The sequence below is a fragment of the Psittacula echo genome (assembly GCF_963264785.1).
Source record: "Psittacula echo genome assembly, chromosome: 1".
NCBI lineage: Eukaryota > Metazoa > Chordata > Aves > Psittaciformes > Psittacidae > Psittacula > Psittacula echo.
In genome coordinates, this window is record NC_137735.1 from 8,075,493 (window position 1) to 8,090,529 (window position 15,037).

The window sequence follows — 15,037 nt, forward strand, 5'->3', positions numbered from 1 at the left end:
TTTTGGTTCTTAATCTTATGCAAACGTAAACTACTAGTAGATTGACTAGTGTTGCGCATTTATAGTTGCTACAATTTTAATGATCCAAATCAAACCCAGTCCAGTTCCTCACTGCATATAGCTCATCTGTATTTTCTGCAAACCATATTCCAGAAGCCAAGGGCACCCTGAAGCAGAAGACACCCTCACATAGTGCAAGGGCATCTACCATCTATTTTATCTGAGAAGCAACACCACACATGAATGCACCACTGAACTGCAACATGTCATCCACAGGTAGAAGAAAAAAAATCAGACCTATATTCTGACCCAGAGATGCTGTAGTACATCTTCTTACACTCCTGCAAGAACCCTAATGATTAATACTTGCAATTGCATTAAGTATCTTCCCCCAGTCACACTACTAGAGGACAGCCTTTGCTGACTTCAGTGTATCCACAAGCAGAAAATACATCTACCCCAAATAACCTGTTTGATCCCATTTTGCCACGGGAGACAAGCTTCACATAAGCATCTCAAAACTATTTAAAGCAACATGCTTACTATTTAGAGAACACAATCTAAATTAACTTCATGAGCCAGTGCTTAACCTACTTCAGCCCATTCAGGCTTGACTCCCAGGTTACTCTGCTAGCATTTTGAATGACTCTCAATATCACTTCTTACACATGCTAAAGCAGCAGTCTGGGAGGAAGCCTAACACCAAGTGAGCAGCTACTTCACTACACTACTCATGTATGATAGCATCTTTTCTATGTCTATACTTGATTTTTACTCAGAACAGTGACACTGCTTGCACAGCTTGGGAACATTACTCCACTTCACTGTAGCATAATCAAGTGAACACATCTTTACCTATGCTTAACAGGGCATCCCTGGAATTTTCTAGACAAGAATTCAAAGGATGAAGGAGAATGCTTTAGAGCTTATTTTGCTTAAGCTTAGTGAGGCCACAGTATGGCTAACGCATCTACCTGGCTGCATACTGACCATTTCAGTGACCTCAAAGAACAATAAAACAAAATGTAGGCCTAATAGTTCAGACAGCAACCAAAGTTGTTACCCTGGTTTATTATTTAGATACTTAAATAAATCAGAACCACATCTCACCCTTATATCTATTCACCTTGGCTTCTTCCAACTGGCCTACAAAAGTAAAACTGAAGTAAGCAGATGCAAAGATTCCACAAGACAGACCAGGATTTACTAACAAAGTCTCTGCAGGAACAGTAGCAACCATCTGATCCAAGTTCTGTCACAGCACTCTGATGTGTTCTGCCCTTCATAAAACACTGCCTCCTCATCACACCCTTCAGGGAAATATATCCACCTACATCATTCATCCATACTTTGAGTACTTTTTTAAACTGCTGTGGAAATCACTATCAACTTGTGCCTCTGCACATCCTCATACTTCAGTGACACTAGTCTGGCTCATTTGGCCAGTGTTGGCAAGTCTTTACAACTCAGTTGCTATCTTCTGTGAGAAGCCCTCCTTGCTATATAGATCTACAAAGCCAGCACATCACTGTGACCCAAAACACAAAATCAATAAATCAGAGATAATTTAAGCTCAATTTACTTGAATGATCAATGTTGAAGTATTTTGCTGATTCAAGACCTTAAACTCCATGAAAGTAAAGTTAATCATTCTGGAGATGAATGTCTGAAGATGGCAACGAACAGTTTACAAAAAGTAAACTCAGGTGGAATACTGTGAATGCCCAAAATAAAGGGTTTAAAAAAAAAAACCCAGAAAAGAGATCTATCAGTAGTTGTTGAGAGTTTGCGCCACTGATGCACACTTTGAAGCCCCCAAGATCACACTGGCAGAAGCCAGGCCATCATGCTGGAGGAAGTATCACATTGCACATTCATTGTTCCTGCACCTCAAAGCAGCTGCTCTCTCAGGCAAGGTGCCAGGCTACACAGAGCTTGGCCTGACATGGTGTGACACTTAGGATGCCCCCCAGTCACCAAGAAAACCCACCAGTACAAAACCCAGATGACTCTACAGCATTTATAAGACAGAAGCACCCTATAGCAGGAAATCACAACTTCAGTTTTGAAGTCCTTTGCTGTTTACAGACCCTTAAAACTCTTAATTGTGTTACCTTACCTAGTCTAATGCATGAGATGCCATAGCACTGGATAACTGAAGCTACTCCTTACTTGGATAAAGACAGCTTTCTTTTAGTATTAACTATTTAAACAGACCAAAGACCACTCTGAGAACACACTGAAGTTCAGCAGAGTGGGTTTGTTTAAGCACTGGGAGAAGAGTAGCACAAGAATGTTTAACACCAGAAAGGAAAGACCACAGTGTGTTGTTTAATCTGAAACAGAATTAAATCTCATTGTCACAATAAAACTTGCTTACACACTGAAAAACATTTGCAATCTCTTGGCTGTTCTTGTCACACCTCAGGATCAACTAACATGAATCATGAAGCAGAACATCTAAAAAGCTCAGCAGTTTCCTCTTCAGTAAGGGAATGTTTCTATCCATGTACTGCAATTACCAGTTTAAATGCCACTTTACTCCCTGGCAGCCCCTGTGATAGAGTTTATTATCTGCAAAGAGCACAAGTTCAAAGAGGCTCTTGGCCAGGCACAGCCATCTTGAAATACCAGGATGATCAGATGCTGCAGTGAAGGAACACCAACACTCCTCACTGGAGTCAGCTTCTTACTTGGGCTACTGAGAACAAATACTAAGTAGGCATAAATACTGCGTTCTGAAACTCCTACAGCTATTCTTGCATATATAACTGAACAGAGAAAGTAATTTTGAGTCCTTTGGGGCTAAAAACAGCTATCTTATTTTTTTGTTATCTTTTTCTACAGTCTTTTCCACTTGTTTTTACAGCTGTCTTCATGTTCTAGAAGGCCTGAAGTTTCACAGTTTGTATTTTCAGCTTCAAGTCCAGAAAAGCATCCTTCCAGAATTTAGCACTATGCAAGAGCTAAAGCAGTGTACAGCAATCTGCCTGATCATTTCCATCTATTTCTATGTATGTGAATTACTCATTTTACTGAATATTAATGCAGTATTTTCCATGAGAATTGAAACTATGGCATATTCTTTTCCAAGAGCACATAAAATCTAAAACAGAGGGGGAGTACAGTGAAGTAAAGAGTGAAGGTCTGTGGCAAAAGAACATAAAATCAAAGTATATAGAAAGAAACGGTCCGTGGTGTTAAGAGCTGCCCAATTTCTTTCCTTCTTTTACATAAAGGTACAAATTAGAATATTAAAGAGGCAACAGCGGAAGAAGCAAGCCACGAACAAGAACAGAAACTAAGGATAGATTAATAGCCTGAATTTACTCACCTATGAACTTAAAGAGTAAAAAGCAATGACAGTGGAACTTATTAGAAGTTGATTTGAGAGAATTCCTAGCTAAGAAACCCTGAGCAACTCTTGCAGGTGTTTCAATGCCAATCTTTCAGGACTCTAGAACATTGGCAGAAACAGCTGCAGAACCAAAACTCCTCTCTTCACATAGTTTTATACTGTGATGGTATATGGGAGCCAGGACTAAGAACTCTCCCACCACCTTCAGATCTAACCTAACACAGGTCAACTATGACTTAAGTTCTCCACAAGAATCTAATTACTGACCTCATTTTGAGTAACTATTTGGTAAGTTTAGCTCTTCAGGAAGATTTGAGGATATCAAAATACTTGGAGTAAAGCTCAGAACAACAAAAAAAAATCCTCAGAAGCATTTGTTTTCAACACAGGTCTTTCATAAACTGACTTAGAAGTGAATTTGAAATCACAGAAAAAGTATTTCTGGAAGCAATAAGGGGCCATCAAGGTACATAAAAAGAGGTCTTCCTGAACTTCACCTTAGCATAGTCCTGATCTTCACTGAGCCATACGCAGATATAGGACACATGCACATCTCCTTGTATAACACTTCAAAACAAGTCTTCCATGGTATTAGCTTATAATATTTCACACAGCAGTAATTCTGTTTAAATTGAGAGAAATGTTTAAGACCACAATGTAGGTTTCAAAGCATATACATCTGCCAGGATTTGGGACTGAGGAAAAGGTAGACTATGAAGAAATAGAAGAGTTTTAACAATGGAAGGAGTAAGCAAGCTGTCATTCTAAAGAAACCCCAATGTTTCTTGAAAACTTCATTCAGTTTTTACTTCAAATGTTTTCAGCACTGGCCTAAGTTTTAAACAGATGTTTTCACTAACACTTAGCACATTTGGAAACTCATCTATTTCCAAACTATACTTTGTGCCTTTGATTAAATACTCAGTAGTATCTCTGAAAGAAGATTCCCCTGAAGCAGCTAGAAAAACCTCATCACACCTTGACACTGCAGATTGAACTTTGTTGCATAAACTACTCAGCTTATCGTAAAAACATGATTTCAAAATAGATCCTACAGGAAAAAGTGACTGAGACAGGCTGAATATTAGTCTATGCAGCAGCGAATCTAAGTAGCCAAAAAACTTTACACATAGGCTATATCAGTTTTTCTCCATATACACTGTTATGCCATCTAAATAATCCATGTATCTGAGCAACTGAAACTACTCTGCCAGTTAAATACTGCCTCTCACTTCTAGAGTTTAAAGAGTGTAAGCAGCAAGTATAGCCAAAAAAAAGGAGCAAGTTTTAAATACAGAAACCTGAATTAGACCACATGGGCAGCTGAAAGGCAAATCCGCTACTATTTCTGGAGTAGATTAGCAAACTAATCTCAGCAGTGATTAACACAGTAACAGGTAAAATCTGATTAACTAACAAGTAAACCTGCATGGTAACCAGAACTCAGAACACTGTCTAGTCCTGTCTAGAGTAGCAAGCTTGGGTTACCAAGCTTGACAATAAGCAAACAGATCATTCTGTATGGCTTGCCAATCAGTGACCTACCCCACAGCTTCGTCAAAAAAAGCCCTATTTTTAATGAAGAACATCCTTTAAGCAGTAAGTTGTCTCATAAGGGTGTAAGAAAAAGTCATACAGACTTTTAGCGTGGCAAAGTGGACATAAACTAGTTAACCCTGTGAATATCCCACAGTGGACAGTTCAGTTCCAGTATCTTACTAGTATTTCTCCACACACACGCAATTCTATGTAAAGCCTACTATTACCAAGGTACTGCAGACTGGACATTTTAGCCAGCATCTCATTCTACTCAGCATTTCTTTTGCACAGTGCATTAAAGGAGAAACACTGGTGCAAAACTATTTCCTTTCTTCATATTTTCATCTCTATTTCTGCAAACTGCCTCTTCCTCACTACTCTTAACCATTCTACTCACACAAACCTCCTGAGTCTGCTACCTACTGAAGGCAGTAGGGTTATATTCTCACAAGCATAATGTATTCTCTGACCATAAAGTAAGTCTCAATTTCACAACTACAGAAACTGAATTAGCATCTTCCATTTTAAACTGTAGCAGTTGCATCTGTGGACACAGAAGCTTTGAAAAGGGAGCTGTGCACATGCATTTGTATTACATGCAAAGCATAGGCTTGAACTGAAGTTTACTAGTTTTTTTATATCAACACTTTTACGTGAGGAAAGAAGAATTCTGAATAACTCGAGAACACCTCTCCACTGAGCCAGAGCATCTGCAGCTGCTGTATTGCAGTGCTACTTTGATTTCTGACTGCTTATTAGCATTTTTTTTAGTTAATTCATTTATACAGGGACTTGTTTGCTCTTATTTAAACTTTGTGGAACTACTCAAACTGCAATGGCAGGATTAACCAAACAGATTTACACCAAGATGACTTAGAAATCATTCCACACTGTTCTCTGGCAACAGAGTGGTATAATCTTTTTGATAACCTATCCAACCCCACCTTCAAAATGAAAGGAAACCATGGAGTAGTCAAGCCATTTTTCTTTGGACTCTGCTTCAAGCATTTTTTCATAGATCTTTGTACCCTGTATCAAGCAGATTTGACTTTAAGATCTGGGCTTTGGGAACAAAAAGCAAGTAGCTATAGGGTATATAGCACTGGCAAGTATAAGGAGTCTGCTGAAGGTGATTGTATCAGTATAAGAACATAAGCAAGTCTGTAAACTACTCATTAGTTCAGTTTATCTAGGAACAGCCTTTTTGCAAGAGTTTCCCTTCACACACTGAGGAAAGTAAAATCTCACCCGTGTCATTTTAAAAAAGTCTAACGATGGCCTGTTCCATCGTACATCCTCCTCCCGTCTGCGCTTTAGCCGGCTCTTCTTCTCATTCAGAACACAAGGCTGAGAGCGGCATCTCAACAAGCCCTGACGCCGGCTGAGCTCGGGTGTGGAGGTGGGAGTGCTGTTGGCTGAAGGCAAGAGATTTCCTGTCTCGGTGATGTGCTCCTGGGAGAGGGAGAGGCGGCGCCTTGGGTTAAAGTCACAAGGGCCTCCAGAATTCCAGCGGGTACTCGAGCTTGAGCTGCCCTCGCTACTGTCCACAAACCCGCTGCTGGCAGAGGAAGGTCTGGGTACTGGTGATGTGTTGAAGCTGGTGATGGTGAAGACGTTATTGAGTGACAGTATGTTTTGTGGCAGACTGATACTTGTGCTTCTCTGTAAGGTTGCACTTCCATGACTGTTGCAGCGTTGCAAGGTAGCGCTACCACCACTATTACACCGTCTCTTTGACACAGGAGTCCAAACTTTTGAATTGCCAGGCTTCCATGGGGACCGACAGCGAGCCAGCTCATCTGGCTCAGACAGGGACCTGCAATGGCGTTTCGTTGGTGGTGCCAAGGGTTGACCCGAGTTTTCGTTAAGGTTTAATTCACTTATCCATCCGGACACCATAGATGTACTGGAAGATTCCTGCTGCCACTGCAGACTACCATTACTGGCAGTGCTGGTGCTGAATGGGCACACTGGGAAAGGGTAAGCTGAATTCCTTGTTGTGTCAGTCTGGATTGGGTAACCGCCATTTAAAGCTTTCCAAGGACTCTCTTCTGAAAAGAAAAGAACGATACAAGTGAAAGATTCAGAATAGACAATTTGTTTTCAACCTAGCTTAATGCAAAACCATGAATAAAACTCAAGCTTAGAAGGATGAGACATGAATATCTAGCTCTTAATCACATTACAGTTACATATTCATTTTAAAAAAATGTAGAATATTCAAAAACCATGAAGACCGAGGTATTTCAGAAGCCAATCCAGGACTGCAGTACGTATGTACCTTATTAAGGCTCCTTCCTGTATACTGAAAGATTACAGCACTCTGTTTCTTTAGTTAGGAACAAGGACTGCTTCCTTACCTGCTTCCTAGTACACAGCACAATTAAAACCTGTAACAGTGAACAACCTATGGTCCAACCAAAATGGATTAACAAGTAATGCAAGAATCCACCAGGGAATTTCTATTCTTTTAATAAGAACAGGATAATCTCTCAGACTGCTGTCCTTCATTTGGCTGTTATGCTTTTCTATTAAGAATACCTTAATAAAGAAAAAGTTTGAAAGAGATGGGCGTTCACATTCTGTGGTGTGAAAAGCTTTACTTTAAATTAGAAACAGTATAAAGTTAAAAGCAGACTGCAGATCCTTTCCTTTTCTTGCTCAAACTCAAAGTGTAGGGAATAAAAATCTTAATTCAATGCATAAAATAAAGCAAGTATCCCTTAAGAACCTCCTGCAAGTTTCACTGTGAATACCGGCATAACCCACAGCGCACAACTTCTCATCTGAAGTGGCAACGCTGGGTTAAAAGCGGTCTGCCAGCGAAGCCTCTCACTCTTTTGTAAAGCGTTTCTTTGAGAACATTCTGCACATTTTACAGCTGTTCCTCCACATTATACAATGAAGTGTAAGAAGAACTACAGCAGACTTTGGATTTGCAAATTGAAAACTGTTGGCCAGTTAACAGCACTTCATGCTTGGTTAGAAAATTTGCTAATTTAAACCAATTAGCCGAGTAAGTTTCACTTATCCCAGCTTTAAAGAAAGAGTATTTAAAATACCAGATTTTTTTCCCCAACACCTATTTTAAGAACCTAGATATAACTTTAAATACTGGTATATTCTTACAGTTGTCTAAGTTTTAGAGTAATCAACAGATAAAAGATTTGCTGAGTAGCTTCAAAAACTGGGCATGCAATATGTACAGCTATTTGTGTTCACAAAGTATGTCATGGATTATCCTGTTTATTTCAATCTTATTTAAAGAACAGCCTATTGTCTCAAAATCATTTAACTGTGCAGACAGCTGGCCTATTCAAACAACATGTTTTATTAGAATTCCTCTGTCCTTCCTCCTCCATTCTTTCAGATGGGTACAACCACATACTGTGCTTTGCCTTAAGCATGTAAGCTCTTCAAGGCAGGGACCATCCATAATTCAATGCAAGTAAAATACCCAACACAATGGGATCCAGATAATGCTTGAAACTCCTTGCATGTACTGTAGGACAATTTGCTAGCTTGGACTGCCCTGATTTTTAGAAAGCCTTAGGAAGCTTTCTCCCAGACTGGGGAGTGGGTTTAAAGAATACTGTGAAATAAAGTCACAAGTTGCACGTGTGTTTTAATTCTTTACATGGCAGAATCATAAAGGTCTTTTCCAACCTCAATGATTCTAAGAACACTAATTCCAACCTAACACTGCTGTGCCCACCACTAAACCATATCCTTCAACTGCCACATCTACACATCTTCTAAATACCCCCAGGGATGGTGTCTACACCGTATTTGCTAACTTCCATTCAACTGGGACCATCCTGGTTAGCCAGACTGTCAATAAATAACTGAAAGCAGCTTGGTGAGCCCTTCTGCCAGTTCCCTCAGTACCCTCGGGTGAAACCCATCCAGACCCATAGATTTGGGTGTGTCTATGTGGTATAGCAGGTCACTGACCATTTCCCCTTAGATTATAAGGGCTTTATCCTGCTCCTTGTCCTCATCTTTCAGTGCAGGTGGCTGGGTACCCAGAGGACAACTGGTCTTACTATTAACGACTGAGGAAAGGTGGCATTGAGTACCTCAGCCTTTGTTACTAAGATTCCTCCTCTGTCCAATAAAGGACAGATTCTCCTTAGCCTTCCTTCTTCTGCTAATGTATTTATAGAAACAATTTTAATTGTCTTTTATGGCAGTCACCAGATTAAGTTATAGCTGTGCTTTAGCACTTTTAATTTTCTCCCTGCATAACATCACAACATCCTTGCAGTCCCTTCCTGAGCTGCCCCTCTCTTCTTCCAAAGTTCATTAACTCTCTTCTATTACCTAAGTTCCAGGCAAATCTCTGTTCAGCCAGCCAGTCATCTTTCCCACTGGCTCATCCTTCAGTGCCTGGGGAAGGCCTGATCCTACACCTTTAAGGTTTCCTTCTTTAAGGATATCTCCAGACTTCCTGGACTCCTCTGCCCTTCAGGATTGCCTCTCAAGGGACTCTTGTCAACCAGGCTCCTAAACATGCCAAAGTGCTCCCCCTGGAAGCCCAAAGCAGCAGTTTTGCTGACCCCCTCTCCTTGCTGTCATTTCAAGATTGCTATGACCAAGACAGCCTCCAACCATCAACATCACCCACAAGTCCTTCTGTTCACAAGTGACAGATCCAGTGGGCACCTTCCCTATTTAGCTCACTCACCAGCTATGTCAGGAAGTTCTCTGCCACACACTCCAGGAACCTCATAGACTGCTTCCTCTCTGTTGTAGTGTATTTCCAACAGACATCTGGTGATCTGAAGTCTTCCACAAGAACAAGGGCTAGCGATTGTGAGATTTCTCTCAGATGCTTACAGACTATAGACTATGGTCTACCTCTTTGTCCTGTCTTGGTGGTCTATTATAAACTCCCACCATGATTATCTGCCTTGTTGATAATGGTATTTAAGATAAAAATACCACTTCCCTTTGAAAACTTACACAAGCCAAGATGTGCATTTTACAGGGAATTCCACTGAGCAAATAAAACCCCTCCATCTTCAAAGATACAACAGAAGATACAAAATTCCAAGTCCATCCCTTAAAAAAGCAGTACAAAGTTTACATTTCAATAAGTGGCATTTTTATTTTTCCTAGATACAGCTTCCTCTTATTCTAATAGGACCAAAGTGGGAAATGCAGATAACACTTGTATGAAGGCACTGGACTTCAACTTATGGTTTGCATCATGCTGGATATTCTATGTGGTAAGAAGGTGTGTCAAGATTTCTGCTAGTTGAGGAACCTGAAGGGATGTTTAGCATGAAAAACAGCACTGCTGTGCTTCTGTACAGCATAGCAGATATTGAACCAAAAAACGTGTTACAAGGGCTTTTACTATGCAAAGCAGATCACAAGTACAAAACTAACAACCAGCTATTCCCAGTATTGTTCCAAGACCAGCTTAAACCAGCAGGCTCTACAACAGCATGCTCCATCCCCCTCATCTTATTTACAAAAGAAAGGCTGCTTGCTATACCAATTACCTCAGTAAAACACAGCTAAGGTTTCTGAAGAACTTACCATTGATTTCGAAAGGGAACAAGCTGCCACTTTTGTTCAGCTTCTCAGATGAGTACTGAAATCAATCAGAAGAAAAAAGTTTTAACTGTGTGAAGCAGTCAGCATAGGATACTGCATGCAGTTTTCAGTTCCCCTATATGTGCATTTAACAACATCTTTAAAAACGACTGGGTATCTTGAAGAAATTCCTCAACAGCTGATCTTTATAAATAAAACCTCTGGCAGCTAGATATTTGTAATGTTTTCTGATATACTGTGAAATATCAAACTGCTTCAGGAGTTGCAACATTGGCCCACGTGAATAAACTGCAGAATTAAGAGCAATAATTCATCCTTAATGAAAAAGCTTTGATCCAATTCTCATTTCAGTGGAGAGGAAATTACAGTCTAACAATTGGGTTTCCATTTTCAATCTTAAGGCTAAAAAGCAAAACACTTAATCTTCAACTACAAGACAGGAATAGCTTTATCTAAATTCAATATACAAGCTCTTTAGGGTCACCACCATGAACATTATCTCAATCAGGCTTTACTAGTATTTTATGTTTCCTTGAAACCTATGTAGCTAAATGTTTGCCTATTCCTTAAGAGTAAAAAAGTCATCAAAAAATATTTACTATCCAAAAATTGTCTTTTGCAGACTGACAGTCTTTGAAATCATGGTTTATTGGCAATAGCTCACTACTTGGAAACAATATAAAGCCATGCTTAAAACCAGGTTGGTGTGTAAAAGGCTTCAGAATTTATGATGAAGCCTCATCAGGAGCATCTGCACAGTAGGACAAATTTGTACACAGGTTTTCCATTTTCTTAACTAATTTTACCTAGAAAATATTACTACAAAGGCATTCTTTGAGGGTCTAGATCTCAGAGAATAGAGCTTGCTATCCAGCCTCCTATAAAGGAGTTATAAATAAGCTCAAGGCTCCAGAGTCCAAGGATCATTATTTACTCCCCCCATCACCATCTCAGGATGAAGACTGCTTTACGAGAGCAACACATTTTATGTGAGCATTGTTTTTTGTGTATAGCCAAAGAAGATAGCATTGTACATACACTTCCTTTCCAGATACAAAGTCAATTTTAAAACAAACATCCTTGGGCTACAAAGCTTTTCTTTCTTGCTGTACAGCAGCACATGGAGTGCTAGTGACAACTTTATATCCTTGAGCCCCACACACAAGACAAACACTAAGCTACGGTGATATTCTCTTGGCATTATTGTTTTAGAGGTAGGAAATAATGGAACAGATGAAAGGATAAGACAATCAGATATTTAATCTTATTTTTAGTTACGTCTGCATGAGACAAGCCATTTGATTTTTACTCTATGTTTGCATCTGCAGATGCATTCTTAACTTACTTTTAAAGAAGGCTACTTTAAAGAGCAGAGCCTCAAGTTTAACTGCAAATTTGATGGAGAACCAATCAGCCCCAATCAAACCATCTGAAGTCTGCAATTTGACAGCAGGAGCAGTAGTCACTTTTACTAGCTTGCTTTTCATAACTGCAGTTGCAGTTACATATATACACACATTTAAGAAGTCAATATCAATTGCTTACCCTAAACAGCTAATAAGGTATCATATAGAACACAAGAGCACATTAAGATAACAGTGGTAGTTACATTTCAGCTGTCCCTGAAGGGGAAGCAAGCAAATTGGAGACTTAAAGATAAGTTTTTTCAGCAAATTCCTGCCTCTCTAGTCTTTCCCAAATGAAAGGTGATACCAACCTATTCCAACTATCAGATAGTAGCTAAGGAAAACACTTTTTTGTAACAGAATTGTGTCAAAATGTCTTAGCTAATGTATTTTGACCTACATGGAAAATGGCAGTAAGAATGACTTAATCATAACATAATAACAAGGGATGCTTAAAAGACATTCACCCAGCCTAAAGTCTTCAATGCTTAGAAGGAACAGAACCTCAAGGACAATCCCATGTGGCAATTAGATCAATATTTAGTTTTCACAAGTAGTTTTTAGCCAAATCCATCTTTAACAAGGTTCTTGTCATGAATGCCCGAGTTATTTGATTACCTGCACTTTAACCACCTTAAAAAGCCTTCTCCATCAAATAGAGACTAAACTATTGTGTCCGACAGCTGCAAAGCACTAATAGCATTTTTCAAGGAGGGCATGGAAAAAGTGGGATCACATACACACAGACTATCCATACTACAGAGAATCACAATGTTCTCAAACCCAGACAACAACCCCATCCTCTGAGCTATTTCTGATCAGCTCCTAGTAAAGTCAGAACCCAGTTCTATGACAAAGCAGACAATACCACTACAACTTGTTCTCTTTCTTCAGTCATCATTTATACAGAACCTTATTAAGTTACAAAAGGTGCTAACTCTCTGGAGATTCAGACCAAAAGCCCTCACTAAATGTCATATGTGACATCATATGCAGGAAAGGGACATTAAGCTGAACTTAAGTGCTCAAGGTACTTCAGGGTGACAAAGGAAACAAGTAAGAGAATCTCATTTACGGTCTAGAAAGCCAAGTTACATAACTGACATTAAAGATACTTGGAAACACTATCTCCTAGTGTATTTTAATGATGTCTCAAAGTGCAAATTTGAGTAGACTATCAGGTTGTAAATTGTTTATAGGAGGGAGGATCGTTTTTATCTATACAGCACATAGCAGGAGTCCCACTAGATATTACTGAAACAGGGCACTGAACCAGTTTATCAGCTCTCCTGGGTTGGCCATGCTCTACCCTCCCCCATTCATTCCCTTTGTGCTATGATCTACCTGAAGCTTCCTGAATGAAGAGCTCTTTTATGATTATGCTTGAGAAGAAGTTGCAATTGCTAAAAGAATCCTGACAGGGAAGTCTGCTACCCTCTGTGTGAAGGAAATCTTCCTCAGAATATCGCCAAATTATTCAACAAGGTCATCTTCCTTAACAGAAAAACCCAAGAGGTCACATCTACCCATCTTCCAACTACTGCTTTTCATGTTAAAACTCCACCAAGATCTGATGCTGCTTGAGAACTTTCTGGGGAAAAGGACATTTTAAGATAGACACACAAAACCCATGAAACAAGTTTCTAAGGTTTGAATTGTTAGCTTCATGCAAGAAAGTGGATCTGAACCTCTTCCAGGCATTTGGAAAGCCTATTCTCAAAAGGAAAGGAATTGCATGGTATGGCATTTAAGACAGCACTGCAAATTTCAATTGGTTTACTGAGTCTTAGCAGATGTTCTTGAGTCAAAATACTCATGTTGAAAACACCTAGTCTTGAACCCAGTAAACGGAAGAGGCACACAAGTGAGACTGACAATTAATTATAATTTACATCACTTAATTTAAAAAGTGCTCTTTGCCAGTGAAAACCCAGATGTAAAAAATAAATCTGGCTGTTCTTTTATATACACTCCAATGTACTACATGAAGAGCTCCACAGCCTGCACTACCCTGCTCATTACTCTCAGAATGACTTCTTGATCTTCATAATGTTAAAATTAGTTTTTTTATTTCAAAGCATTTTCTCCTGTTTCCAAGAATTTTTGAGTTCCTCCAATTTATCAGCATTCTTCCCAAACCACAGAAAAGCCAGCATTTATTATTCAAGTACTAATTTAACCACCACCATGCAGATGGGACCTTCATTGTTTGAATAGGCCATGCTAGACTTCCATCTCTCTACCAAATAGCCTCCAAATATGACTAGAGAGGAAGTAGGGAGAAGCATCTGACCTCTTCTCAGAATATAAAGTACTAATTAAGTCAAGTCACATTTCAGACTCAGCCCTCGAGTCTTTCAGCTAGTGGCTTTCCATCCAAGGAAGTCAGCCCCATTTTAAGTCTTTCAACGCAAGTCAGCTTCATGAAAATTAAAAACAATGAAAACCCAAATGCACAGAAAGGATTTATAGTAAAGCTTCTTCCTTCCACAAATAGTTTTCTGGAGATGCTCACATTTCCCTCCTAATACCACACCTTGAAGTCTTGCACCTCACACACTCTTATGCCAGAAAACAATACTAACTTCTACACGCAGGCTTAGATAGACCATACAGAAAAGCCCTCAAGACTCTTAAGGCTCTCAAGAGATCTATGTTAAATGAAATAGTTGGTCACTATTTCCTTGAATGATGCCATCAACTCATGAAAGTCATAATATGCTTGCACAAGACCTCACTGTTGAGTAGTAGAGTCAACCAACTAGGGATACTGTTCTACCCACTCAGTTAAGAACTTGGGACAACCTTCCTGCTTCTACAGCAGGGAACACAATCATTTGGGGTATTTTTCATGAGGGCAGGTGCAGCACAACAGTGGATATCACTAAGCATGCATGGCCAAATGACATGCTAATTTTCCAAGCTGGTGTAATTCATTTAACAGACAAATAAAAAGCTGCACCCAGTATTTTACAACATACTCAGGCAGCAGGTAAAAGTACATGGTCATCACACAGCTTACACAAAGTGTATTATGTCCTATATATGTTGTCTTTATGCCCAGCTTGGCTGGCTGGAAGGTAAATAGTTTTGAAAGAGCTATTCTTTCTTTTATAACCCTCATTTACAAGCTGCATTACAGAATAGCTTTTCCCCAGCTATTTTACCT

At 39.5% G+C, this 15,037-nt stretch overlaps 1 protein-coding gene across 3 annotated transcripts in view; it reads right to left on the bottom strand.

The window, feature by feature from the left end:
• Positions 1 to 15,037, bottom strand: part of FAM53A (family with sequence similarity 53 member A) — a 72,566-nt gene that overhangs the window by 33,165 nt on the left and 24,364 nt on the right. For all 3 annotated transcript variants that reach the window (XM_080631203.1, XM_080631204.1, XM_080631205.1), the window contains exons 3-4: positions 10,445 to 10,499; positions 6,146 to 6,948 (exon numbers count right to left, since the gene is read on the bottom strand). In XM_080631203.1, the coding sequence (XP_080487329.1) occupies positions 6,146 to 6,948; positions 10,445 to 10,499 (858 nt within the window). The remainder of the gene's footprint in view (positions 1 to 6,145; positions 6,949 to 10,444; positions 10,500 to 15,037) is intronic.